Here is a 27,983-nt window from a genome sequence, read left to right on the forward strand (position 1 = left end):
CAAAAATAGAATGAGATTGAGCAACCTCAATAAAGATAGAAATGTTGAAATAGTAAAATTGAAATTCTGGAAATGAAAAAGTTCAGGAAGTCAAATAAAAACTCAGTTGAAAAGTGTCACCAATAGAACTGATCAAGTAAAAAGTACTATGTCAAGGTTTGAAGGCAAGGTGAGTTAAAACATTGAAATAGTAAGAAGAAGAAAAAAAGTCTAAAAAGAAAATGCAAGAACTTTTGAACATCATTAAAAGATCTATATTGATGATCCTGTGTCATCATTTTGAGTGAAATAAACCAAGCTCACAAAACAAAATACTTTTTTTCACTCATGTTTTCAGTTTAGGCCTAAAATGATGAAGATGATGATATGACATAACATGAATTAAAAATGAGGAGTATAAGAAGGGAAAAAAGATACTGGGAAATGAAGATTAAAATATGGTTTATAAATGAGTATAACATAATGAAACCCATAAAATAGTGCTGAAAACAGGTGGATAGTAAGATAATAAGTATCTGAATAAATTTAAAGAGAATACACATGAACAAATGAATGAAATAAGATGTAAAGAGTAAACTTGTTAAAAGTACATCTATGTATATATCACAATTAGCCCTCTTAGTACTATTAATGTATGCTAATAGTTTACAAAAGACCAAACATATGAATCATAGGCATAGAAGGAGATAAGATGCAACTTGTAGACAAAGAAAGCATATTCCAAATCTTGGGAAAGAAGTGGTCATCTAGGCACACTGGAAGTTTTCAGAACACTAAACAAGACCAGGAAAGAACCTTTTCACATCCTTTCATAGTTACAGAAACTCTAAAAGGCCAGAAATCGTGGAATAATGTGCTTTCAAGCCCTGAAAAAAAAAGCAAAACAAATTATGCCAAGCTAGATTACTATATCCAGCAAAGTTATCCATCATAATTGATAGAGAAATAACAAAAATTTCTATGATAAATGAAAACGAATTCATGATCACTAAGCCAGCACTGCAGTAGATGCTTAAAACAATCTGGCACACAGAAGATGAAAATAAATACAACCATGAAGATAAAGAAAGACTAAATCTCGCTAAATGAGTAGAAAAGCAATTTAGGGATAGGAAAGCATCAAAAATTAAAGAGACAATAAAATGAAAGGAATGAATAATTTACTTGTTAATAGTAATTTTGAAAGTAGTCTTAATTTTCCAATTAAGGACCCCAATTGATTGGATTACACAAAACAAAATCCAACTATTGGTTGCCTACAAGAAACATATCTCACCAGCAGAAAAAGAACTTCCTTTAAGTGAAAGAGCAGAAAAAAGATATTCTAAGCAAATAGAAGCAGAAAGCCCGAATGAGTATCTACAGAGACTTTGAACCAAAATAAGTCAAAAAATAAATTCACCTTATATTGATAAAAGAGAACAATCCACTAAGATGATACAGTAATTGAAATCACGCAGCAAAAGTTTCACACACCTAATTTCATAAAACAAATACTACTGACTAGAGAGAGTTAGATGATTGAGTCAAAAAGCAACAAAGAAAATTCACAATTAAATGACAGTATAGATCAAGTAGAATTGGCAGACATCTACTGAGTATTCTACCCAGTATATGCACAGCATACACAGTCTTCTCAGGAGCCCATAGAACTCTCTCCAATTAGATAATATTCTAGGATATAAAGAAAGTCTTTAAAAATACAAGACAATTAAATGACTTTTTGTATTTTTTCAGACCACAATGGGATAAAAATAGAAATAAAAAGCAAGGAAAACTTCAGAAAATGTAGAAACACATGAAGGTGCAATACACATTTAAATGTTCAAAAGGTAATTGGAGGAATAAGAGCTGGTCAGGGGCAAGGGACATTGAAATACCTAGGAGCAAATGAAAATGAAAACAACATAACATACCAGAACTTATGGGAAATAATGAAAGCAGTTCTCGGAAATTTATAGCTGTTTATATTAGAAAATAAAAGACATCTCCTCAAATAAGTTAACAATACATCTCAAGGTCTTAGAAAAGCAAAAAGAAGTAAGCACAATTAGTAAATGAAAGACATGTTAAAGATCACAGATAAAATAAATGAAGTGGAAACCATAAGAACAATATAAAAAATCAATATAATAATTATTTGGGTCTTGGAAAGAATAAAGATGGACAAATCCTTAGCCAAAATAACAAAAAAAAGTGAAGACCAAAATTAACAAAATAAGAGATGAAAATGTGACATAACTGATACTGCTGAAATCTAGAGAATCATTAAGCAGTATTCTGGAAAACCTAAACTCCAATATGTTAGAAAGTATGGGAGAAATGAATATATTTTTAGAAGCAAACCACCTACCACAGTTGAACTAAGAAGATACAAATAATTTAGATCAGTTGTGAGCAATGAGATTGAAAAGCTAATTAAAAACCCACCCAACAAAGAAAAGCCCAACACTCTATGTTTCACTGCTGTAATTCTACCATCTCTATACACCAGAAATGTCCTTAAAAAGAATAAAAATAGTGACCCAATTACCAATGGACTAAAAAACATTTACCTAGAATAAACTTAATTAGAGATTTTAAAGACCTGAAAACTAAAGAAACTGAATACGATATCAGGAGATGTAACGATCTCCAGTATTCATTAATCTCAGAATAAATATTGTGTAAATAGCCATAAAGTAATACACAAAACCAGTGTTATCCTCTGTTAAATTCCATAGGTATTTTTCACAGAAATAGAAAAAAAAAAACTTGAAGTTCCTATAGAAGTGTTAAAGCCCTTGTATAGCCAAAACAATCCTGAGTAAAAAGAGCAATGCTAGATGTATCACAGTACCTAACTTCAAACTGTACTGTAGAACCATACTAACAAAATGAGCATGTACTGACACATACATACAAAAAGACACATAGACCAATTGGACTAGAATAAAATGTCCAGATATAAGCCCAAGAATATATTTTCATCTTATTCTGTACAAAGATTCCCAAAGCATATGTGCAAAAAAGCTTGTTTATCAAGTACTCCTGGGAAAACTGGATATCTTCATGTAGAAGTACTGAAACTAGAGCCCTATCTTTCACCTTGTAAATAACAAACCTAAAACAAATTATGGAGTTTAATGTAAGACATAACACTACTTGAAACTACCACAGGAAAACCTTGGAGAACATTTCCAGGACAGGCCAAGTACTTTCTGAATAAGATTCCTCTAGCTTATGAAATAAGAATTGATAGATGGAATTGTATCAATTTAAAAAGTTTCTACATAGCAAAAGAAACAACAGAATAAAGAAAAGCCTTCAGAATGAGAGAAAATCTTTACCACCTATTCTTCTGATCAGGGATAAGATCTAGAATATGTTTTAAAAACTCAAAAAGTTAAATTAAGTGGCTGGGAATATAGCCTAGTGGAAGAATGTTTACCTCACATACATGAAGCCCTGTGTCTGATGCTCAGCACCACATGTATAGAAAAGGCTAGAAGTGGCGCTGTGGCTCAAAGAAGCCAGGGACAGTGCTCAGGCCTTGAGTTCAAGCCCCAGGATGGCAAAAAACAAAAACAAAAATTAAAAATCCAATAAATAAATGGGATATTAATTAAGCAGACATTTGTCAACTCAAGTACAAATTGACAACAAATGCATGAAAAAATGTTCAACATCTTTAATGGCCAAAATTGCTGTCTATCACGAAACAAATTTTGACAAGGATGTAGGGAAAAATAACTCTTACTTTTGGTGGGGATGTAGATGAGTCTAGACACTATGGAAATCAGTGCGGTGGTTTCTCAAAAAATATGAAGTAGAATTCCCATTTCATCCAGCCTTACCACTTCTGAGGATGCACTTAATAGAATCAAAGTCAGCTGATTGTAAAGATAGCTATATACTCGTGTTTATCGTGGTATTATTTAAAACAGCCAGTTATCAAATCAACGTAGATGGCCATCAACTTGTGAATAGATAAAATAAATGTGTAATAGATACACATATGAGTTTTTCTCAGTCATTAAAAAGGATAAAATTATGTCACTTGAAAGACAATAAATGGAACTATATCATCAAGCTAATTGAAATAAGCCAATCCCACAAAATCAAGTGTTGCATGTATTCTCTTGTGAAGATTTGTGGAAAACAATACAAAACAAAGCAAATCATGGTCATGAAAGTAAAATGGGAACTACTAAGGAAATGACAGGAAGAGAATTTATGTGAAGGGAAGAGGAGGTAGACGAAATTAATAGAGATTATATGTATGTTTGGAAATGTCATGATGAAATCTCTTATTACAATGTATAATTTCATAAATAATAATAATAAAAGATATGCCCAGAACATTTGGGTTTATAATCTGAACTCTGTCATTTATCTAGAGAAGATAACCTAGCAGAAGTACTTACAGTTAGGAAATGTCTGTTGAGATAAGAAAGGGCTATAGCATCCAGAAATTAGCCCAATGTCATTGGACTAAGCAGAACACCCTCAGCCATCTCATTTACAAGGGATTCACCAATCTGGAATAAATAAACAAATTTGAGTAGGAACAAGGTAAGAGAATCCTTCAAATTACTCAGGCTACAAAAGCACTGGTGGAAATACATTATTATTAGATAATAAAATGATGCAGCATCATTAGTAATGATCGCATATGTAGTCCTAGCCATGTGTCTTTTGGAGAGGAAAGTTCTGTAATTCTGTTGCTATAATTATAGGCCATTTTGTTACTTGTAAAATATTTTACTTTCTGTCAATTTTAGATCATGTTAATTCTCACCCTCCCTTTTTTTTTTTTTTTTTTGAGGCTTTGGAAAATCTCAGAACTTTCTGCCTCCCCCTTTGCTCAGTGTATGCGAAATAATTTTGACTAAAGTTTTAAATTTATTACAGTGATACTTTATAGTATAACAGTATAACAATACATAACTTTATAGTGGCAACAATATTGTATCCATAAACTAAAAATAACCCAACTCAATAATTCATATATTCAAGTTACCTAAAAAAATGTAATAATAGTAAAATTGCGATTTCTTTTGTTGAGGTTAACATTGTGGTGGCTCAAATCATAGAATAAAATATGCATATTATAATAATCAAAGAACACTTTATTACTTGGTAGATTATATGTTAGAAGAAATTTTAATGCTTTTTTCTGTGTAAAATGGAGAGAAACTCTCTAAATTTGAAGTAAATTGACTAGAATACATATTTGGTATTAGAAGCAAAATACATATTTCCCACATTATACATTATTTTTCTGGTAAGTGTATATGTTTAAGAGTTAGCATACTTTTTTTCTTCTAAAGTAACATAGTACACTTTTGAGTGGTTTGGTAATTTGTTGGTTATTTTCCAACTCAAGAAAAATCACACAGAAAACATATGTTAAACCTAGGTTCTAAATCAAGTTTAATTTAGATTTTAATTGTTTATTTGCAATTAGGGGATAAGAATTTCAAATTAACTTCTGAAATCTTGTGCAGCTGGCACGGCTGGAGAAATGACTGCTATAGCTTTAAGATAAGGTAGTCTGGTGATGCACTGCACAAAACAAGATCGATTTGGAGCAGGCTCCTACTGTTAGCCTTTTTGAAGATGGATTCTCACGCCGAAAATAACACAACATTTTCTAGATAACAGCAGTTTTTCCCCCTGAAATCCACCAAAACTGAAGAAAAATCCAAGTGACTGTTCTTAGCAGCTGTGTGGCCTGGAGTTCACTGGGGAAGCTGGCTTCCTGCAGTCCCCTATTCATCACCTGCTTCAAAGACAGCCTGGCTGGCTATAGTTTGCAGGCCAGGTAGGGTGCCATTGTGCAGTCTGGGAGGATTAGTATCAAAGCTGCGGCAACCAGGCCCTTGGTCTCCGGCTGCCATTCAGTCTAGCAGGGAGAGGCTAAGACTGGCCAAGGTCACAGTCTCCAGTGTGGAGTGGACTGGGAAAGGATCCTGAGAATAGAATGCTTTTTATGAAATCATGGCGCAGGCTTGCAGCACAGCAGGTGCCCTTCTGGAAGACATAACATCTGTTTATATTGGTCTACCGTAGCTGACAACGAGATAATAGAGCTTTGAAATCTATCATTTTATTTTTTAAAAGACAACTGTATATACAACAATCCAGATGCGTATTTAGCTCAGATCTTTCATTTGAAAATTATAAAGAAAACTGACCGATTTAATTGCTGCTTTTTACATGTATATATTAAGCAAAAAGCCGTGCATGCTGACTATTAACCGTTTATAACCATTGCTGATCAGTAATACTCGAAATCTTGTGTAGGAAATAACCTAGCATTCAACATAATTTTTTTCAAGGTTCAGACGTGTGTCAACAGATTGCAAAAGAATTTTCTGAATATGTCCAACTGTCTTGAATATTAGGAGATTTGGATAAAAATCCCCCTCTCCCCATCAAATGAGGGTATTTCAAGGGTGAGGTAATAATGACGCAAAAATAACATTTTCAACTTAGACAAATTAAAGAAAAATTAAGCTGTACATGAGTTGTCATGACGACAAGGATGTTCTGTTGATGAACTGTCCTCCTCATTGTCCAATCAGATAGTAGAGCTGAAGCTGGAGCATGAACAGGAGAAGACGCACCTATTACAGCAGCATAACGCAGAGAAGGATAGCCTAGTCCGAGACCATGAACGGGAAATTGAAAACCTGGAGAAACAGCTTCGCGCTGCCAATATGGAGCACGAAAAGCAAATTCAAGAGTTCAAGAAGCGAGATGCCCAGGTAATTATCAATAATATTTGATAAAACGGGAATCTATTTTTTAAAAAAGTCATCAGCGTTTAGTGTTTTCTTATTCTTGTTGATGCACGCTGTTTGATCATTTGTAAAACTGACATAAAATGTGATTTTTTTTTTTTTGTTTTCTCCCCACACCCCACTCCCCATTTTGGAGATGAATAAGGCTTTAACTACAGAAACCACAGGTAGCCAGATTAAAAATCCCATGGTGCGCTATAACTTGGCCCCTTTTTTATAATCTTGTCTCAGTTCCTTTCATGATTTTTTTTAAAGGTATCTGCCCCTCACCCCTCCCTTCAGCCTTAGAAAATCCCTAAGAATATATCAGTCTCACTCCTTGCTTTTTGTTTTATTCTCTGTAGGTAATCAATCAGCAGTTTAATATTTGCTTTTCCTTCCTAGTGTTGCTTTTTGTCATAAGACTCTATATTTGATTAGATCACTCAGATGGTAATTGATAAAAATGACTCCAGAAAAGGGCTATTTCCCATCATGTCTGTTGCTTTTTCCTGCATGCACGTACACATGCCTCCTAGCTTCCATCTCTGTAGTCCCTGTTGGAAGCCATTTGGCAGAATAACCCCCAGCTGTGGTAGCATTTGACTCTTCAAACTTATGGATGAAATGTGCATTGTCAGCATGGAAAATTATCTTTATAAATTTCAGATGAAAAAAATCTTATTGGGTATATGTCTTTGTGGTATAAAACATTCTTTCGGGTATGCATAATCAAGGGCCTTTAGTCTATCCTCTTGAGATTGCTGTGAAATTTTATTAAATGAACATTTAAGAGCAATTGACAACAATAAAAAGATAATTTTCTTTTCAAATAGAACCATATCATAAACTAGTTCTAAATACTCTTTTCCCATTGAAATCTTACCATACTAGCCACACCACAGATAAGCTTCTTCTATTAATCCTTCCATCTAAAAATAATATAATTTCCAAACAGCAGAGTAAATTTTCTATTATGCTTTGTGTTTAAACAATGTTATAATTATGTAGATGTAAAAATAGTGCTAACTGAATTCAATGTTAATTATTTTAGTGGAGAGCGGGAGGCGGTAAAGCAAAGAATGGGAGTTATTGGTTATTCTTCATTTGACCTTGGGTTGTCTTTTAGTTTTGAAGAATAACTGGTGCAATATGAATATGCTCAGTATAGCCTTTTCTTTGTTATGATATGCATCTAAAGGAAAGTATTTTCTGATTGTCTTATGGTGGTCTGCTTAAACGATGGTCATTGGTCATGGTCCTGGAATAGTCAAATGGTTCCTGTTAAATCAACATTCATCATACTTTTGCCATCAACCTCATTAGAGCAATTAAAAATTAACTTCCAGCCATATAATATAGTGAAAAATATTTTCAAACTCAGGTTTGTCTGCAGACATGATGTTAAAGCCTACCATTGTCTTTCCACCATAATGGAAGTGGGATCTGAGACAGTGTGGGATCTGTTTGCATAATAAAAACAAACAAATGGATACAATAACATTCATTAGATTACCTAAGTTTCCGTTATTTTGGTGCTCTTGTGGAAAGCTGCCACCAATGGAGGCCAAATTTAAAGGAGAATTTTGTGAATTTTGTATATACCGTGTCTACCATATAGGGTGCGGTTCATCCAATCATAACAAAGGGAAAATTTTAGAATTTTTATATATAATTAAGCCACAGGGAGGATAAAATATTGTTGTTAGTTGGATTTGTTCCTATTGAAATACTAAGTCTGAGGATAATATGATCTTTTCAAATGCTTTAGTTTAGGATTTTTCTCCTGTTTTTGTGTCTTTCTTGGAACGTTTTACTAATTGGAATTGCTGTCATGGGATTGCCAGTAAGCAATAGAAACAGGCTAAATACATTCTTGGCTAAAAAAGAAAATAATTCTGTGTAACTAGTGTTTAGAGAATACACTTATTTTCAATAAGTTATATATTTTACAATCTTATGTCTACCACATTGGTAATAATTTGTATTTATCTTTGATTATTCAAGGTGGCTATTAATTCAAAGCTTTCTTTAGGTAAGCCTTGGACTTTCAAACTATATCTTTTAATACTTATGGCCTAAATAATCTAGTGTACAGTACCTTTTGAATACTGAAATTATTTACAAATTAAAAATGAATTTTTTTTTCAAAATAGAAGATTCTTTTAAAAATCATAGTGTTATTTAATGACAAACACATGAATCTTAAATACTAGACTGCATATTTTTTTTAAATTTAGTTCCAGAGAGATTTGGTTTTCAGTTAACCTATGGCTGTTTCAGTTTAGCAGTGGAGGCCATTTTGTAAAAAGGACTCTGCAATACTTAGCCAAAGGGGACCAATGTAAAATCTACTCTGTGTGCCATGGCTTTGTTTGCTTTCTCTTCATCACACAGTTAAATGAGGATAATATTCTAATAATCTATTCTTAGCAGCTTCTAGATATATAAGAGAAAGTCATTACTACTGCCTTGAGCTGAAAATGCCAGTAGGAATTTCCCTGTGGGTAATATGTTTTATAATTATTAAGATTATTTTTCATTTTAGAACAATACTTTTTATAGAATAATGATAGTAAGAAATCTATAAATAATTTTTCTCATTATACTTGGTATCGTTGGCTTATTATTCTGTGTGTGTTACATTTTCATCACAACACTTTTTCAGTGTCAGGCTATATTATGTTGTGATAATTAGCTAAAGTAAACATTTATTTTTATCACTTTCATAGATATATAGTTTAGTTCTACCTAAAATCATACCTAAGAAAAAGCATCTAGACCAGTAGAAATAAACACATGTAGAAATTATTATGTTGTTGTTAAATATTTTTCATTTACCCAGACCCTCTGATTGAGCTTATCATGAAGAATGATTTAATTAATTCAGTGCATTTTTAATATAAAGAAAATGTATAAATACCTAAGAAAAGTTCTCCTAATATGGCAGCTCTATATGGAATTCTTGCTTTGCCTTTGTACTGTGATATGATGAAGGATGTCTTTATCCTGTTGAATTAGAAAACAAAAATAGAATGTGGGTTCTTTGATTTCTTAGTTTTCCTAATGCCTTGAACTTTTTACAAATTTCATGATCTTTTTTATCTGATTATATTTTTGAGAGATGTGTATGAATACTGTGTGATAATTACATGGCACCTTTGGGTTCCACCCATAGGTGATTCACCATCTTAGTTATGGGACCAATTGCAGTGCAGACAGATCAAGGTGTCTGGAAACCAGTAGCTACTGTGAACCACCCTCAAGATTATCCAAATTAAATGTAGCATCCTTGGAGGAAATTATCAGTGACATTTAAAAATACATTAAACTTAGTATTTGTATATATACTATGTATCTTGCATAACATTAGCATCTAAGTTCTTTTGATTCCTGAGAATTATGATTCTTAACATGATTAAACATATTTCTGCATAAGAAAAGAGTGGGTTATCTTGATTTTGCTGGGTGAACTCATATTAAAAGGTTGTATCAGGCTGGGGATATAGCCTAGTGGCAAGAGTGCCTGCCTCGGATACACGAGGCCCTAGGTTCGATTCCCCAGCACCACATATACAGAAAACGGCCAGAAGCGGCGCTGTGGCTCAAGTGGCAGAGTGCTAGCCTTGAGCGGGAAGAAGCCAGGGACAGTGCTCAGGCCCTGAGTCCAAGGCCCAGGACTGGCAAAATAAAAAAAAGGTTGTACCTATGAGGCTGTACCTATCACTAATTGTAAAATGTGAAATTTATTTTTTCTACTAAAAAATAAGCTTTCCTAAAAGGACACTTGTAAGGTAATTTTAATAATAGTATGTTATTTTCCATGGTATTAATCCCCATTTATAAATGTGTGTGTGTTTATGTGTGATTAAGATTACTCTTAGTCTTCAAAGGATACCCAAAGGAAAAATGCAACCATGTGTATAGTCTGACCATTGTTGGTATACCTACCCGTGCACATTGCCTTTGAGCTTTAGTAGCATTTTCCTATAGAAAACATTTTATTTTAATTTGTTTATATGCCTATAGTTTCTAAACTACTCAAGGAAGCATTTAGTAACAAGCATATACTTCCAAATTTCCTTTTAGAAGTAAACATTAGAAACACAGTTTAGACTAGAAACAGTATACACTTAATGTTCTAATATTAATTACCAAGTATATTATTCTTGATGAGCATAGATTCTCTTGCCCTCTGTATTTATGCTATGAAAAACTATTAGATATATTAAATCAAGTAATAATTTGTTCCATGAGTAAAAGATTTCCTACCTGTATTAACATTGTTCTTATAATACCTGCATAACCAAAATATTATTTCACCATCAATACTTATTAATATTTTTACTTTGTTCTGAACAGTAATTTTTTTTTCTGATCATATGTACTCTGCAGCTTAATGATGCTGTTGCTGTAATGCCAACTACTTCTTGTTCCCCTCTTCTCCTTAGTGACATACACAGTCACACAGCTGAGTGGATTCTGGTGCTCCAGCTGTGTATACAGTAATATTGATGCATATCTCCCATTCATGTATCTAGCTTTCTGTACTAGAGGGACAGTGGAAGTTAAATGTGCTCTGTGTTAAGTGGGTTTAAGTGTAGTATACAAAATTTAGCTTCAGTTATTAGACGGTTGGTGGGAAAAACTAAACATTTCACTTTTACTTTGCAAAAAGGAAATAAGACTTTGGGGGCAGTCTTTTAGTAAAACCACACATTAAATTTTTTGAAGACTTTTATATTATTCTGAGCGTTCTATTTAAGATCGATCAAGAATACTGTACATTTAGAATATAAATAGAAGTTTTCCTAGCTAGGCATTGTAAAAGAGCTTGTGAGGAAGTTTGTGTTTTACTAACACTAAATCCTTTAGATTTTCCCAAGTGAATGTGAAGAGTCCTTATAGTCTGACACAATACACTGACAGGAATATATTATTTTGCTATTATACAATAATGTCTCATAGTATTACATATAAATTTAATAATATGCTTATTTATGTATTGCTATATAAATTAATACATGTAATACTTATTATGTGCTTAAGTAGGAAAGTGCCAAAAAAGGTGAAGAATAATTTTTTGTATAATTCCAGAATGCTTAGAACTGTAAAATTCTATAGCTTTTTTCAAAGTAATAAATACACCCATAATTGAACTAGTATAAATAATTTATTCTTCATTCTGAAGAAAATTAAGTTTATGAAGCAAAAAAAATTGGCAAAAATAAGAAATAATATTTCTCTAAGAATGATCCATTTGTAGAAGTATATCTGTATTTCTGTGCATATTTTTAAATATGGTAGTTACCATAGAAACCACATTCTGCAGTATGTGCTCCACTGTTAGATAAAAAATATTCCGTTAAAGGGAAACCTTCTGTGTAATAACGTAAATTATTCCCTTTGAACTATCAACTTTGTATCAACTATTAACTGTTGCTTTAAAAATCTATCTTTTGTTTTCATTATACTTAATGGATTTTTTTAGAAATATTAACATTTTTCTCCTACAACAGTTGACTAAAATGCTAGAGATAACTTAAATATAAAATAGACTATAACCCTTCTGCAGTGTTGAAAATGTGAGGTATTGCAGGGAACCAAAAAATCATTCAGTACAGATTGTTCTACCAGATAAGAAGGTTTTAGTCATACCAAGTGTCTACATATCTTAACAATAATATGGTAGTTGAAGTAACCTAAAGAGATAACTGTATCTAATTATTTTCAATTTATAGATAGGGAAATTGGGATTGAAGGACATTATCTTGCCCAAAACCACAGAATAGGGCTTTACAGTTTTTCTTCAAGTTCTATATTGGCCTCCATTGAGAAAGACTTGGACATGGCAAAAAAAAAAAAAAAAAAAAAAGGAGCAGGGTTACAGGGTTGTGTATAAATCTTTTCCTAGCAGGAGAGAGATATTGCTCTGTTCCTCATGCTCAGATTCTTAGTGCAGTTGCAATTTGCACTCATCTCTCTAATTGGCCATACTCTGTGTCCCTGAAAAGTCATTTGATAATGCTGTTTTATTTCTATAATAGAGTGCTAGCCTTGGAGGGGAAAATGCTCAGAGACAGAGACCAGGCCCTGAGTTCAAGCCCCAGAATGGGCAAAAAACAAAACAAAACAAACAACACCAAAAAAAAATTCAGAATTTGTAGAATGGAAAACTGAATGAGGTTTCAAAATGAGTTACATCTGGTTTTCATATTATTACTGGAATAAAAGAGTATATCCACTGAAGGAATTCACCAAATATTGTAGCGATAAAATGCTTGCCTACCTAGCATGTGCCAGACTGGAGTGGTATCCTGGTGAACAAAACAAACCAAAAAACAAAAAAAACCTGCATGGCAATTTTCAACAATACTGATAAAATATGGCTTGTGAATGGTTTATTATGAGATTTTTATTATATAAACATACTAATTTGGACATTAAATATGACCCATTCACTTTATGGAACAGATTTTTAAATCACGAAGTTTAATGTTACTATTTTTCCTTAAAAAATCAAAATTAGGATTCTGTTACATGACAATAGCTACTTAAAATGTTTTAAAAATGAAAGTCAGTGATGGCTTATTAAGTTCAAAGGGGATTTTTCTGTAGAAATATAAGGAATAATTAGAAAGTATACTGCTTTTACATTTCTCAAAGTTTTATATATTGATGCCGTTTTGACTTAATTCTAGAGCCATTTTTGGAAAAATGAAAAAAAAATTAAGATAACTGCTTTTTAAAAACATCCTAAAGCAAACAATTATTCTACATGCCAAGTGTCATTTTCATTGACATAGTGAAAAATGTGTTTAGTTATTTCTAGCATATTATTCTTCCTTCTCCTCTTCACCTCTGCCTCAGTGAAATTACTGAGAATGTTGGCAGAAATTATCTTTGAGGAGATATTGGGTGAATAGCCCTTCCTCCTTGATGTCTTAGAAAAACCATTTTTAGTTATCTGGCCCAATCAGTTCTGTAAGAAACATCCCTGATGTCTTCACTTGTGTAGTTGAGGTAATTTCTCATGGCGGAGAGGTTGAAGTTAGAGTGCAAGAAATGATTGGCAAAATGATGATATCATCAAATGTTCAAAGAGCTGCAAATTGAAGCTCATTAAGCTGTCATTTGTGTTCCATTCAGGACTAATTGGAATCATGCCTAGTTGCATGATATGAAAGATATTTAACACCTGAGCATTTTTCATAACCAAACTGACAGAAATTGATATTAGTGAGATCTTAAACTCCTACTTGCTGAGGAAAACAAAGCACTAAATGAAAATGATAGTCTATTTTCAAAGTATATACAAAGCACTTGAAAATAGTACTTAAGTAGAAAGTTTTAGATAATAAAAATTGGCCTAATTGAGCCCAAAGTATTAAAATCTGTGAGTTAATATGAAATAAATATTATACTTCAGTGAATTTTTTCATTAGTTCTAATAATTATTTTAAATTATTTCCTAATGTCTCTAATATTATGGGGATATTGTGTTGTAAAAGATGAAAAGAAATCAGAAAGCAATGTGCAATTAGATCTCTAAGATTTGAAAATGTGTATTATTTTTTCCAGTTCATTTGGATTTGTTTGCCTCAACTATGAAGCCAAGACCTGAAATTATTGGCAATATTTGAATGGGTGTCCTGGACCTAGGTCTCGTGTCCTGGATCTAGGTCTCATTCCTTGTTTGTAGGGACAATTGCATTGTTGTGTTAAGTCGCTAGATATGTTTGTCTGTCATTCCCACTGATACAGTGATTGTAGTGAGGAACCTTCAGAAAACAGAAACAGTCTGGTCAGCCCTAGCTACTCAAAACAAGGGAATTTTCAGGAAAAAATTTAAAGTTGTAGGTCTATAGTTAAAATGAGATTGGTGAATTCTGTATCCTATACTGACTCTTTAAGTTAGCATTTGTTTTTTAATAGCTCTGGGACCTGTTTATTAATTAGAATAGTGCTCTAAATTTATAGCCTTATGTATTATTATTAGAATTTACAATCTCTTGTCTACTTTAGAAGTTTTAATAAATATTCAATGAAAAATCTTTTATAAGATAGTATTCCTTTTTTTGATGGCAAGGGCTTGAACTTGGGGCCTTGGCACTGTCTCTGAGCTCTTTTGCTCAAGGCTAGTGCTCTGCAACTTTGAGCCATAGCACCACGTCCAGTTTTCTTGTTGCTAATTAGAGATAAGATTTTCATGGATTTTCTTGCTAGAGCTGGCTTCAAATCACCATCCTCAGATCTCAGCTTCCTGAGTAGCTGAGATTATACGTGTGAACCACCAGCGCTGGGCCATAGTATTCTTAATCATTTTATTTAGTTATTTGTAAAGATGCCATTTAATATGCAAAATCCATGTGTTAATAATGTTTCCTTAATTATTTGAAATGTAAATAGCATCTGTAATCTTTAGACAAATCATTTGATAAAGTCATGTTGGCATATGAAGTTGGAGAAGTGGATGTAAAGCTTTTTTTCTCCTCAGTTATTCAAGAATTACTGCTAAAATTTTTACTAGACAAAAATCCAAAGTTTAAGAGATGCAATGTGTTCTATACATCCCTATTAAAATCAATCCCAACTGTGTAAATGATGGGTAAAACATGAGAATGCCATTACATCTTTAACCATTTCTAGTGACATGTAATTAAGAAACCACAATCTATTGCCATAATGTTAAGTCCTTTTTAAAAATATTCAACTCAGAGAAGCAGTAATAGAGTATATCTACCCATGAAAATAGTATTTATTAGCCATCCTAATTGCTCTTTGAAATCACACTGTTCCACATTGATATTGGCAAAATAGAACTCTAGGACTTAAACTTTATAGTATATAAATCAAATTTCTTTCCATATAACTTTCTTACCTAGGTACGACTGTCCTTTGAAGTTTCCCTATGACATCAACTTTCAACTTGATTAATTAACTTCTTTAAAGTTGTATATATTTATTAAGTGAAAAGTGAGTGCTTGGCTCTGCGGGCAAACGGTAGCAATAAGATTGGAGCAAGATCAGTTGGAATTATGAGTGTCTTTGCTAAGGCAATGCTAGTACTGACAGTAATAAGGCAGTGAGGGAAATGGAAAGACCAGAGCTATGATTTTTGTGTCACAGGACATTTAGGCCTTGATGATACTCACCAATATGGAAATATAGGACTACAGAGAAAAAAAAATCTACATCACCTTTGGAAATAAAGATCTGAGCTACTCAAGAGACTGACATCTCAGGATTCTAGTTTAAAGCCAGTCTAGAAAGAAAAGTTGATACGACTTTTATCTCCAATTAATAAACCAAAAGCTGGAAGTAGAGGTATCACTCAGCTGATAGAGCATCAGGCTTGAGCAAAAAAACTAAGACACAGAGCCAAGGACTTGAATTCAAGTCCTAGTACTGGCAGAAGAAAGGAATGAAGGGAGGGAGGGAGGAGAAGGAAGGAAGAGAAAGAAGAAAAGAAAGAAGGAAGGAAGGAAGGAAGGAAAAAAGAAAAAAAGAAAGAAGGAAGAGAAAGACAGAAAGAAAAAGGAAGGAAGATAGATTTGGGGCTTTCAAGCGTGGCTTGTAGTGCATACTAATGTGGTGAGATCTTTGGAGACACTCAGTGCCTAAATGGAGACAGACAGATGGAGCCAGACAACACAGAGAAAAGGTTGAGATATATAAAGAGACCTTGGAGAAAGTAGTTCAGAATCCAGGGTAAAAAATCACAACCATACCTAATTCAAAGTAATAAAGAATTTGAAATGAGCAAATACATTTGAATAACCCTATCCATGTTAACTGTTAGCTTTTTTATTTTTTTAACAAATCATGAGATGGATAATGACCTTGGCAGACTGATGCCACCTCACATAATTTTTCAGTTGAACATGGACCTGGAGACCAAGGAGCCCATTAAAGAGATTGCCTCATTTGGAGCCATCAGTGGCTGTCAGGTAGGCAGGGAGGCCCATTAGTGAGGTGGGAAGCATCCGTCATGCACCAAGCCCAACATTGCTCCTGTGCTCCGGAGAGCAGTAGATTTCAGGTCCAGAGAAAGCTTTGCTGATGTCACTGTGGTTCAGATATCAATTTACATTTTTCACTTGGAAGTCTTATTTGAAGAACCTGTAAAGTGAAATCTATGCAGTTCAGCAATACCATACGCTCCAAATAAATAGAAGTGTGTGTGTGTGTGTGTGTGTGTGTGTGTGTGTGTGTGTGTGTGTGTGTGTGTGTGTGTGTGTGTGTGTGTGTAGTACTGGTGTTAGAACTCAGGGTCTCATACTTGCCAAGGAAGTACTCTATCACCTAGGCTATACCCCCAGCCTTTTATTTTTGCTTTAGTTATTTTTCAGATAATATCTCTCATTTTTACCCAGAGGCAGGCTCTGAAGTTCTATAGTGAGAAAGGTTCCATATCTCACTTGGCTAAACAGGATTTGCTGTCAAAATCATCCAATAAGGAACAAACTCAGTTCTAGCAGGAATAAAAGGAACAAGGTTTTCCTGGGGCTATCTTGTGAGCCAAGAATTTGAGGCACAAAGATCAGAGAAGAAGAGATAGGACATCAGCAGACAGGAGATGAAGAAGTTTGGAGCTGTGTGGAAACCCTCCCCTCCTCTGGAAGGGTTCTTGCCAGGCCATTTAATGAGTGGCATTACACATGAGCTGATTGCTGCTCTCTGGTTGTCTGCCCATACCTCAGTCAGAAGATGAGTGTGCCTGGGAGAACTCGGGAAATCTTCATAGAATGGAAGATGTGAACAACACTGAGCCATTTCAGACCCCATGTGTGAAATTGTTTCCAATTCAGTTCTTCCCATCAAGCTGGAACACTAGAACATAGAAACTGATGGATGAAAAGAGAATAAAAGGAGAAGGGAGAGAGATGTTCAGAAAGGTAACTTCCTGGAGACTGTCTATATCCAGATGGCAGAAGACAAGACAAAAATTGGGGAAACACAGACAAGGAATAGTAAAATGCTTAAAGCAAATCTTACTTGCCTTGAGGTTGTGCCTAAGGTCAGCAATGTCAAAAATAGTCACCTGTTAGAAGATCCAGCCCACTCTCCCCTTAGGGAAATAAACCCAAGATACCCCATCCTCATAGAAAACTTGAGGGCAGGTGAAAGATGAGGGGATCAGCTTCTTTAGGCTCAAGTTGTAAGTTGCCTGTCTTCATAGGAATTTCTATCTTTTGGCTGGGATTGGGGGGCATTGCTTTCTTCTGCTATTTCAGAGATCTGTTGCCGAGTCTTGTTTGATAATGTTATTTCTTCTCCTGTGCTCCAGTCTTGAGCTAGAATACCATGTACTGAGCTAGTGTCCTAGTTCACCTCACAGGTGTCCTAGTAGGACTGAAGTTGGCTATCCACACATGTATATACTTTAGGATTGGACCAATCATGCCATATAAGACTCTGACATAAAGAAAGGTATTTATAAGTTGATAGTCTTAGAATGGTGGGAATTTCAACATCCACATTTAAAAGAATTGCTGTTTTTGCATGCCTCTAATCTGCCTCTAATGGTAGCAAGGGGGAAGTGGAGACAGGAGGATCAAGACTTTGAGGCCAGTCTGGGCTACATAGTGAAAATATCTTAAAATGAAACATAATACAAAATAATAATTGTTCCCATTAAAACATGTTTTTGTTATATATAGAAACATAAGCACTATCAATTATAAATAATCTAATTTAATTTTTTCTATAAATCATCTAGTTTGAGAAAGGGAATTGAGCACTGTTATGTGCTAAATACTTTTATATGCTTTCTGGGAAAGCTGTTATCACAGTTTTTGCAGATGGGAAGGCAGAGCCAAGCTGTGCAGCTCTTGAGTGAAAAACTAGGATTTGAACCCAAATGGGTTTGACTTCAAAGCCTGTGAACTCTCTCTCCCCTGTACCTCATCATGGTTATAAATTATAGGCATACCCATTGGTAGGGGGAAAAAAAAAACTTTTTGCTACTACTCACTAGAGACTTGTGGTTAGCATTCATGAATATTGTGAGGATAATTTTACAGAACAAATCAAATTGACATGTCAGAACTATTTAGACCCACAAGTGCTCCAAATTTCTCCCTCAAATTTTAGTGACGAGTTCCCCAGCATTTTATATTCAGTATTGAGCTCCTTCTTTTTGAGTTAGCATTAATGTCATAGTATAGTTAAGGCTGCAATTTTCTCCCAGCACAACTCTTTCTCTCCTGAACTCTATGGCAGCCCATAGCTGTTTAGATTGGGCTCAGGAACGTTTTTAAACATTAATTTGGTTTGACATGACTTGGTGCACAAATTAATTATTCAAGCACATATTGTTCCATGTACATGAAAAGAATGAAACTAGTGAAATGCATTCTAACTACCACATGTGAATTGTAATGTTACTAGCAATCAGACTGTTAAGGAACAAAAGCTGGCAACTTATAGTAACTCTGAATTGGGCTGGTCCCATAAAATTAGCATAAATATGTGAGGCAATCAGAATAGTTTTGGACATCCTAGGAAGTGTCCCTATTCTTATCTAGTTCTGAAAGAATGTGAAATAAACTGTTCATTTAACCAAGAATAAAAATATGTCTGCTATGCAGTTATAATCATGTGTCATTAATCTGAAAATACTGCAGAAACTCTGACAAATTAAAAACACAAGGATGTGTCTGCAAGGGTTTTTTCAGCCATTAAAAAGCTGCTTCACCTCTCAGGCAAGCTCTTTTATGGCAACTTCTTGCTCAGTGTACTGACATCTTCAAAGGCTCTGACATCTGTCGGCCTTTGAACTACCATTAAAAAATATTATCCCATTTCCATTCTTTTATGCCCATTTTTTTAATTATAGCCCTTCTTTCAAGTTGGGAACATGGTTGGTTTAAATGATGCTGTCCTTTCGTTTTCAGCCACCCAGCTGCGGTTTGAATAAATTGATGTAGAATCAAAGGCGGGACTTTAAAGGAAAAAGGTTTGATGGACTTGGACTCCGAACCAGATGAGGTTTTATGATGAAAAGGGTTTAATCCCAGCACAGGCATTGCTTCTATCAGCTGAGCAGTACAAAGCAATTCATATATATAGGTTCACGCGCAATGATCTATTTTTTTTTTAACAGCACAGATCTCTTCAGGACTTGCAAATGTGGCATTAGCTAATATTCAGAGAGCTGATTTCCTTTCATCCACCAGAAGCTTATGATTATAGTACAGGTCTCGAATTGGAAATGAGAGCTGCAACACAGATTTAAAGCTGTGCTGTCTGATTTGTATTCAATATACATGTCACTGCAGGACAGGCTAGTCTGGGCCAAGCTGGTTCAATACAAGGAAAAAAACAGTTTCATCATCTGAGATTCTTAGTCGAAAATATCACCAGCTAATTAAAACAGCAGTCCCATGACTATTAGGGAGGTGTTTGGTTGATTGGTATCTCTTAAAGTTTGACAAGAAGGATTTGAAGATGTATCCTCTCTTTTATTACATATTCTGCTTGCAGTGTTAATGTGCATGAGTAAGTGCATTGCAGGGTAATGAAGTATAATCGGCTAACTCAAACCATTTTTTAAAAGGGAAAACAAAAATTTAAACAATTACTTTGCTTTAAAATAGTTTCTCTTATCTGGTTATTGATCTGGAAAATAATCATTTGTAAAAGCATGTTTGAACATTGTTTTTGCTCCATATACTATTGAATGATAATTCATCTTGAGTCAAATAGCTAAGTAACTAGTTTAAGATAATTATAAACCTGTGTCATAGAACTAAGTCTACTTTAAAGTTAAAAGTGATTATTTTTAATCTAGTAATGGTTTAGGACATATAATCCATTCGAATTTTTTCTCAAGGTATGGGGGCACTTGCCTTATATCAGAAGTTTACAGCCTATATCTTAAAATAAATATTAGGCTAGGTGTGGTGGTTCATAGCTAGAATCCCAGTTATTTGGAAGGTAGAAATCTGGAAGGACCACAGTTTGAGACTATCCCTGGCAAAAAGTTAGCAAGACCCTGCAACAAGCCAGAGCTGGTGGTGTGTGTCATGTAAATGTACAGGTAGAAAATTTTGCTGTACAAGGCTGACCCTGAGCAAAAACATAGGACTCTATCTGAAAAATAACTAAGGCTAACAAAAGGTTGAGGACATGGCTCAGGTGGCAGAGCACCTCCAGAGCAAGCATGAAGTCCTGAGTTTAAATCCCAGTACCTTAAAAATAAAAAGGTTTTCCATTTATTTGGAAAGGTTATTATCATTTGATTGTATAGATCTTATAATTCTGCATGTTCAAATTCTACAAATTCAAATAGAATTTCCATGTGAAAAATGTAAATTAGTACCTAAACCACTGTAAGAAAAAAGTCTGGTCTGAATATGTGTAATATTAAGTTAGGAAAATATTAACCCTTTTGGAAGGCTTCTATAGCTGCTAGTGGTCTTAAGATTCTAGAATGTTCCACCTCCCTTCTTCTTAGTAAACCTGGGATAAAACTTGTGAAACTAGGGTTTCATCATTGCCCACTTTGCACTGTCTTTATCCTTACCAGTTACAACCAGGTCTTTTCACTTAGTACTAGCCCTCCTGCTGCTCCTTCTACTCTCAGCTTCTGTATCTTCACTTTGAGGCCCGAGCTCTGCTTTTTCAACCTTTCTCTGCTTTGTTAGGTCATCTCCATTTCAGAGGACTTAATAACAACTGTCTGCTAAAAACCTCTAAGTGCTCATCTCTCATCTCAAATTTCTTGTTGCCTCTTGGTATCTCCTCTGAACTTTCTCACAAACATCTCCCACTCTGCCTCCCCACCTTCCACAGGTCTGTCAATAGCTACTGAACATTCACTAACTGCACTAGCCAGAATGTTCTGACACTTTCCTTTCTCGTAGTCTCTTGGTACGTTCTATAGATTCACCCTCCTGGAACTGATTTTAGTCCTGCTTTGACTCTATTCTCCCAGCAGCCTAAAATAATTGGCAAAGGGTAAGGCAAGTGTAGGACACCATCCTGCTTAGAGTTTTTCCATAGCTTGTATTGGAATAAAATCTGAATTTTTTAGCATGACCTGCCAACTCCGGCATGATCTGGCCCTATGGTTACCTTTTCAGCATTTTCTGATATCCTCTACCAGAGTACATTGTTTTTAAATTGTTTAGCAAATTTATAAATGACTCTACCAATAAAGACAGTCACAGATCAATAACAGCCAGAGCAAAGCCAGCATAGTGTCCCCCTGAGGGGTCAGGGTGGCTTACAAGTTTGGTTAGGTTATAGGGAAAAGGCATAGCTTGCTATGCACCTAGAGAAGCTGCCAGATTTCCTTTAGATTTTTTGTTTGTTTTGGGTGGGTTGATTCTCAGCCTGTTTATCACTTCCATCACTTTGGGCCTTCTCAAAACCTCTTAACATATGGTGATAAAAACATATTTATACTCCACGTTATGAAAACAAGTGTTATATCATTGTTGTAATTATTTTCAACATGCCATGTGAAACTGTACCTTTTTTGTTTTGTTTTGTTTCTCTCATATTCCCTTCCTGTGGTTGTACCCCCGCCATCACTGTATCTCATCTGAGTACCCTGGATACTGTATATACATGTATTAGAACTAGAGACGGGAAAGGGAATATCAATATCAAGAGACAAAAGGTAAAAAGACAAATGATACCAAAAGCACTTTCAAAACCATTTAGTATAAACCAACTGTACAATTTGGGGGGGGGGGGGAGAGGGGAAGGGGGATGGGGGAAGGGAAGAAATGAGGGAGGAGGTAACAAGTTGAACAAGAAATGTACTCACAGCCTTACATATGAAACTGTAACCCATCTGTACTTCACTTTGACAATAAAGGGGAAAAAACATACTTATAGGCTAAACCTATGATTACTATAATATTATTGTTATATTTTACAAGTTTGTGTCGTCTAGAGGAAAAAGTATATCCTATTTATTCCACATGTAAAAAACCTAGAGGAGGACATGATCTGAGTGCTGCTATTTAGGCCGTGAACAAATGAACACAAATCCATAAATTTAATTATTCCACAGGGCTTGGTTTAGGTCTAGACTTCCCTTACTTCTATATTTTATAACCCTTAAATTTCTGAAATATACTGAGTGTGTTTATTAAATATACAAATAAACATTTCAGAGAACTGGCTGCCATTTTGGTGACATGATTAAAAGAAAGAATATTGATTCAGCATTTACTGAGAGCATTTGTTGGTTCAGGTACATTGCTGACTACAAATATGAATAAAACACTCCTTAACCAAATGAACTAAAAGACAAAGAAACACGAGTATAAAATAATTTGCTCATGGAGCTGGGAATATGGCCTAGTAGTAAAAGTGCTCGCCTCATATACAGGAAGCCCTGGGTTTGATTCCTCAGCACCACATATATAGAAAAGGCTAGAAGTGGCGCTGTGATTGAGGTGGCAGAGTGCTAGCCTTGAGCCAAAAAGAAGTCAGGGACAGTGCTCAGGCCCTGAGTCCAAGGCCCAGGACTGGCAAAAAAAAAAAAAAATAATAATAATAATAATTTGCTCAGTGCAGTACAAGAGACTTAATAAGGTTGTCTGTGCTATGGAGAAGGAGACCTAAGCCATTCTGAGTGGGGCAATTGGCAGGGCTGGCAGTTCTGGCTTTCTACAGTGCTTGGGCATTGAGTACTGATCTCACAGAGTTCTCTCCCAGTCAAAAAGAGCATAAATTTTTACTCTGTATTCCTTCAACATTTTATCTTACATCCACATAATTTCTCCCCAATGAGTTTACCATGTCCATAGGAACAGGAACAAAATCAGTGAATGTCCCCCTTTTGTTTTCTTTCTAAAAAACCCTTCAGTCAGCCAAGGTGTGAATTCTGTTACTTATTCCTTGGTATTAGATAGTATTCACACATAGTTTGAGTATTCTTCTCCATAATTTATATTCATATCTTCAAAGTCTGGTCCAGTATAAAAAATATCTTTAGTTCTGTAGTCTCCTTGCAGTGATGAATAACATGATGTGGTTTTATTCTAGAAACTTTTTTCACATCTCTGGTATATAATCTAGATTCGTGCATAGAAATACTAGCCTCAAACATTATGTTGCCACTGTGAATGACAAATGTGTCATGACTGAACGTCTGTACCACAGAGCCATTGCTTGTTCTTTTTATCTGTGTCCAATGGGTATATGATGTTATAATTAAGGATAGCTATTTGGCAAAGGGAACACAGTCTGAGATCATCTTCAGGAACTTCTTTAGCTGTTTGCCATGCAATAAATTAACTTTCAAGGGGTAAAATAATATGATGGTTGTTTGAAGCTATGTCTGATGACCAAAGGGAAAACATGCTCACATGCATGTATGTGTGTGTATACTCACACAGCCCTTTTCTACTTTGCCTCTGAAGTTAATATGTGAACTTGGCTGTGTCTATTCTCCTAAAAATTACACAAAGGGAAAAAATACGTCATCTACAATAACCAAAATAGCATTGTTCTACCAAAAGCCTTTTGACTTCCTGTTCCTACCTTTTTGTTTTTTTAGAATCATGAATTTTCTCACTTGATATTGAGTTAACTTTGTAATTAATAAGTTCTGCTATTTTATTAGAACAGAGTCAGATAAGCAATCAGAAGATTCTGTCTCTTGAATAAGAAAAACGAAGACTAGTGTTGAGCATTTGGCACACGTGCTCTCCATATCATAGAGGTGTGAGGCAGTTTTGCCTTCAGAGGATTTCTTAGGAGCCACTTGCCTCTCTGCAAGATGCTGTCATCTGATAATTCCAGGAGCTTTGGAAACAGACAATGCCAGCCTCTGTAAAAAGTGTTTTGTTTTGTTTTTTGAAACCTGTGGCCTATTCTTAATACTTCATATATGTACATGGTTACAAATAACGCTTTGGAGCATGTGAGACGAGTTCTGCTACTCCCAGTACAGCCTCCTGAAGAGACTTCCTTTAGCCACTTTTTATTTAGCTTATTGTGGGCTGTTCTACAACTGAATAATTTGCTGATATTTGTAAATCTTGATTTGATGATTTTAGACATTTATTGGTACCTTCCTATGGAAAGATTTAAGTGTCATATTGTATCTTTCTACCCTTCTCTTTTCCCTCCCAATATTGTATAATTGGACTTTCAAAAACTTCTTTCAATGCTAGTAATACTTAATAGTAACTAAATAATGCTAAAATATTTAATATCTTAATAAAAAGCTTATCATTGTGGTCCTTGAACATAGATCTGGCTAAAGGGCCTTGTGTTTTTTCTATCTACATGGCAGATATAATATCCATTCCTTTTGCCTTGCCACCTCTTCTGCCTGCTGCACAATCACCCTCAATTTTGACATTGATAACATTTACCTTCTGTTATACGTTCACAGTGAAATCATAACTGTGTAGAACAATTGAATAAGAAGGACTATGTGTATAGCTCAGTGGTAGAGCACTTGTCTTATGCATGAGGCTCTGGATTCAATCTCTAGCACCTACTCTCTAAAAAAGAAAAATTTCAAAAAACTAACCCTTACTGTATTGTTAGGTTTAAGCTTTTTTTCATGATGAGTCATCATTTCTTTCTAGGGAATCAGTGTTGTCACGAATCACTGGTTAGGCTCCTTCTCTTTCCAGATACAAATAGATAGTAGGTGAGAAAAATCTACAGATGTTCTAAATAGATGACAGCAGGCTGAGGCATGAGGTGTGCACTCTTATGTCACAGCTTCTACACCTCAAGTGGCAGGTGATAGCTGGAGTGGCAGGCAAGTAGTACAGCACTTACCCTCTGGGGATTGGCCTAGAGTGTTGGGCATCCCACACTGGGACAAATATTATAGCTCTTGCACTGGAGAGCCTGCAAAGTAAGTATTATCGCCATGCTCCACTTTGTCAATCTCTTGTTGCTGCTTAATCTGATTAACCACTGGTGGCAGTTTTTCTCCCAGGACAGATCCCGTCTTTCCACGGCCACCTTGCTGTTGCTGATGCACCAATTGGTCACTGAGGCAAGCTCTACTCCTGCAGCCCTAGGTGCCCCCAAATCAATAATTGATCTTCACATTTTCACTTCTGTTGGTTGATTCTATCATGGAAGCTATTTGTCAGCTCTGCCATTGCAGAGGTCTCTTTTTCATGTTACCGATCTAGCTGCTTTACTAATGATAAAAATCAAAAGGAGGCAAAGGAGGTCACTTGAGAGAGGTTTTTTTTTTGTTGTTGTTGTTGTTTGTTTGTTTTGTTTTTTTCCAGTCCTGGGCCTTGAACTCAGGGCCTGAGCACTGTCCCTGGCTTCTTTTTGCTCAAGGCTAGCACTCTGCCACTTGAGCCACAGTGCCACTTCTGGCCACCTTCTATATATGTGGTGCTGAGGAATCGTACCTAGGGCTTCATGTATATACGAGGCAAGCACTTTACCACTAGGCCATATTCCTAGCCCCTTGAGAGAGGTTTTTCGTGGATCTCCTGCAACACCCAGGGGCAGCACAAAGGGTATCTACTAGCTGCTCAATCAATGAGCTGAGAAACCTGCTTATATAGCCAGAAAGGGAGTTTGAGAAGGGTGTTTGAATCGATTGCAGCAGTTCTCTCTCCCAAATGAAGGTCTGTGTTGTCTATCACAGGCCTTCTGTTGGGCCACACTGGTCTGAGTAGAGGAGTTTCAGACTCTTCTGTAATTCACCAAGGCTTGTGGTGGCCAAAGTCTGGTGCAAGATGCTTGTTGAGGTGATGTCTTCTGGGGCCAGAGTCCTGCTTTGGGTTCAAAGCAGCTGGTGCTAGCATAAGTACAGTCTGACTCCTTGGCTAGCCATCCTTCTTTCATTCATGACCCTGGAGAAGAATCAAACAGCTTATCAATTAGGGTCTCAAACCACTCCTCAACATATTAGTTATCATTGACATTAATGCTGCCTTAACAGTTCTACCAATGCTCTCTCTACTCTAGCAATGCCTGACTTCTCCCCTTGTACCTTGGGGGAGGTGTAGCCCTATTATTTGTTTCTCTTTGACTCTTGTACCACTTAAATAGAGAATTCTAGCACCAAAGACATGAGACACCATAATGTTTCCCCCTGTTTTGATTTGTATTGAATTTCTAGTTGTTTATCTTTTTCATAAATAATATAGTTATGTCATTTTCTAGGATTTTTATTTCTTGCAGTCATACTTTTCATTATCAACATCTCCTTTCATTTGACTAGAGCTCATTATTTGCTGTGACATTCACATGGACAAATTGTTCTCTGTGACTGACATGGTTGTTGCCTAACACTTTCCTTCATTGCCCTTTTGGGCTGTATCAAATGTTTTTTACTTGATTACTTCATGTTGCTGCAGCACTTTTTATTTCTATTGTTATTATAAAGATAATGTACAGAGGGGTTACAGTTACATAAGTCAGGTATAGCTCTTCTTGAAGAGTATATCTCTTCTTGTGCCCCTTCCCTCACTCTCTCCCAGTTTTTCCCTCCCACTTCTACCCACAAGTTGTGTATTTCATTTTCTACTTAATGTCTAGTGTGTAGCACTACTCCATTTGTTTATCCTTTGTCCTTCCATTTCTGAGCCTCCTGTTACACTCCCAAAGACATATAAATGGACAGACAAGACCAAAAGAAAAGAAAAAAACAGCAACAAAGGAAGAAACCTCATTTCCATTTCCTGGAGTTTATTTTAATGTTATTTTGTATGAGCAGATAAACATAGGACATAGTGTTATTATTTCTAATGGCTGTGTAAAATTCCATTGGATATAGGTACCACATATTTTGGATTCACTCTATTGTAGGGCATCTGGGCTGTTTCCAAAGCATGGCTATTGTGAGTAATGCAGCATTGAACATGAATATGCAAGTATCTTTATGCAAATTCACTTGCCTTTATATTTTATAATTCTAGGTTAAAAAACATTTTGAGTTTCTATTTGTACATACTATGATCTAGGATAATCTGGAAGGAACTCATTATAGATCCCAAAGCATCTGAAGCATAGATTTAATATTTGTAGGCTCATAAAGAGGAAAGAGAAGCTTCTGGGACCACCTGTTCCTGGACCCACTTTCTCCACCAAAAAGTGGAATCAAATTGGTAATAAATAAATAGGAAAGGACTTGTGTTTATATCATCAAGTAATCTAAACATTAGGCCCATCAAAAGGTGGGGTCACTGAATCTGAAGAGGTTTTTTTGTTGTTCTGTTTTGATTTTTGTTTTTTTTTATTTTTAAAGGTAAATAT

General features: G+C 35.2%; 1 protein-coding gene across 1 annotated transcript in view; it reads left to right on the top strand.

Moving 5' to 3' along the window:
* The window catches only part of Cep112 (centrosomal protein 112), a 330,810-nt gene that overhangs the window by 152,847 nt on the left and 149,980 nt on the right, over window positions 1-27,983 (top strand). Inside the window, exon 20 of the mRNA XM_048367299.1 lies at window positions 6,570-6,752. Within this exon, the coding sequence (XP_048223256.1) occupies window positions 6,570-6,752 (183 nt within the window). The remainder of the gene's footprint in view (window positions 1-6,569; window positions 6,753-27,983) is intronic.

This window comes from Perognathus longimembris, chromosome 17 (genome assembly GCF_023159225.1).
Source record: "Perognathus longimembris pacificus isolate PPM17 chromosome 17, ASM2315922v1, whole genome shotgun sequence".
NCBI lineage: Eukaryota > Metazoa > Chordata > Mammalia > Rodentia > Heteromyidae > Perognathus > Perognathus longimembris.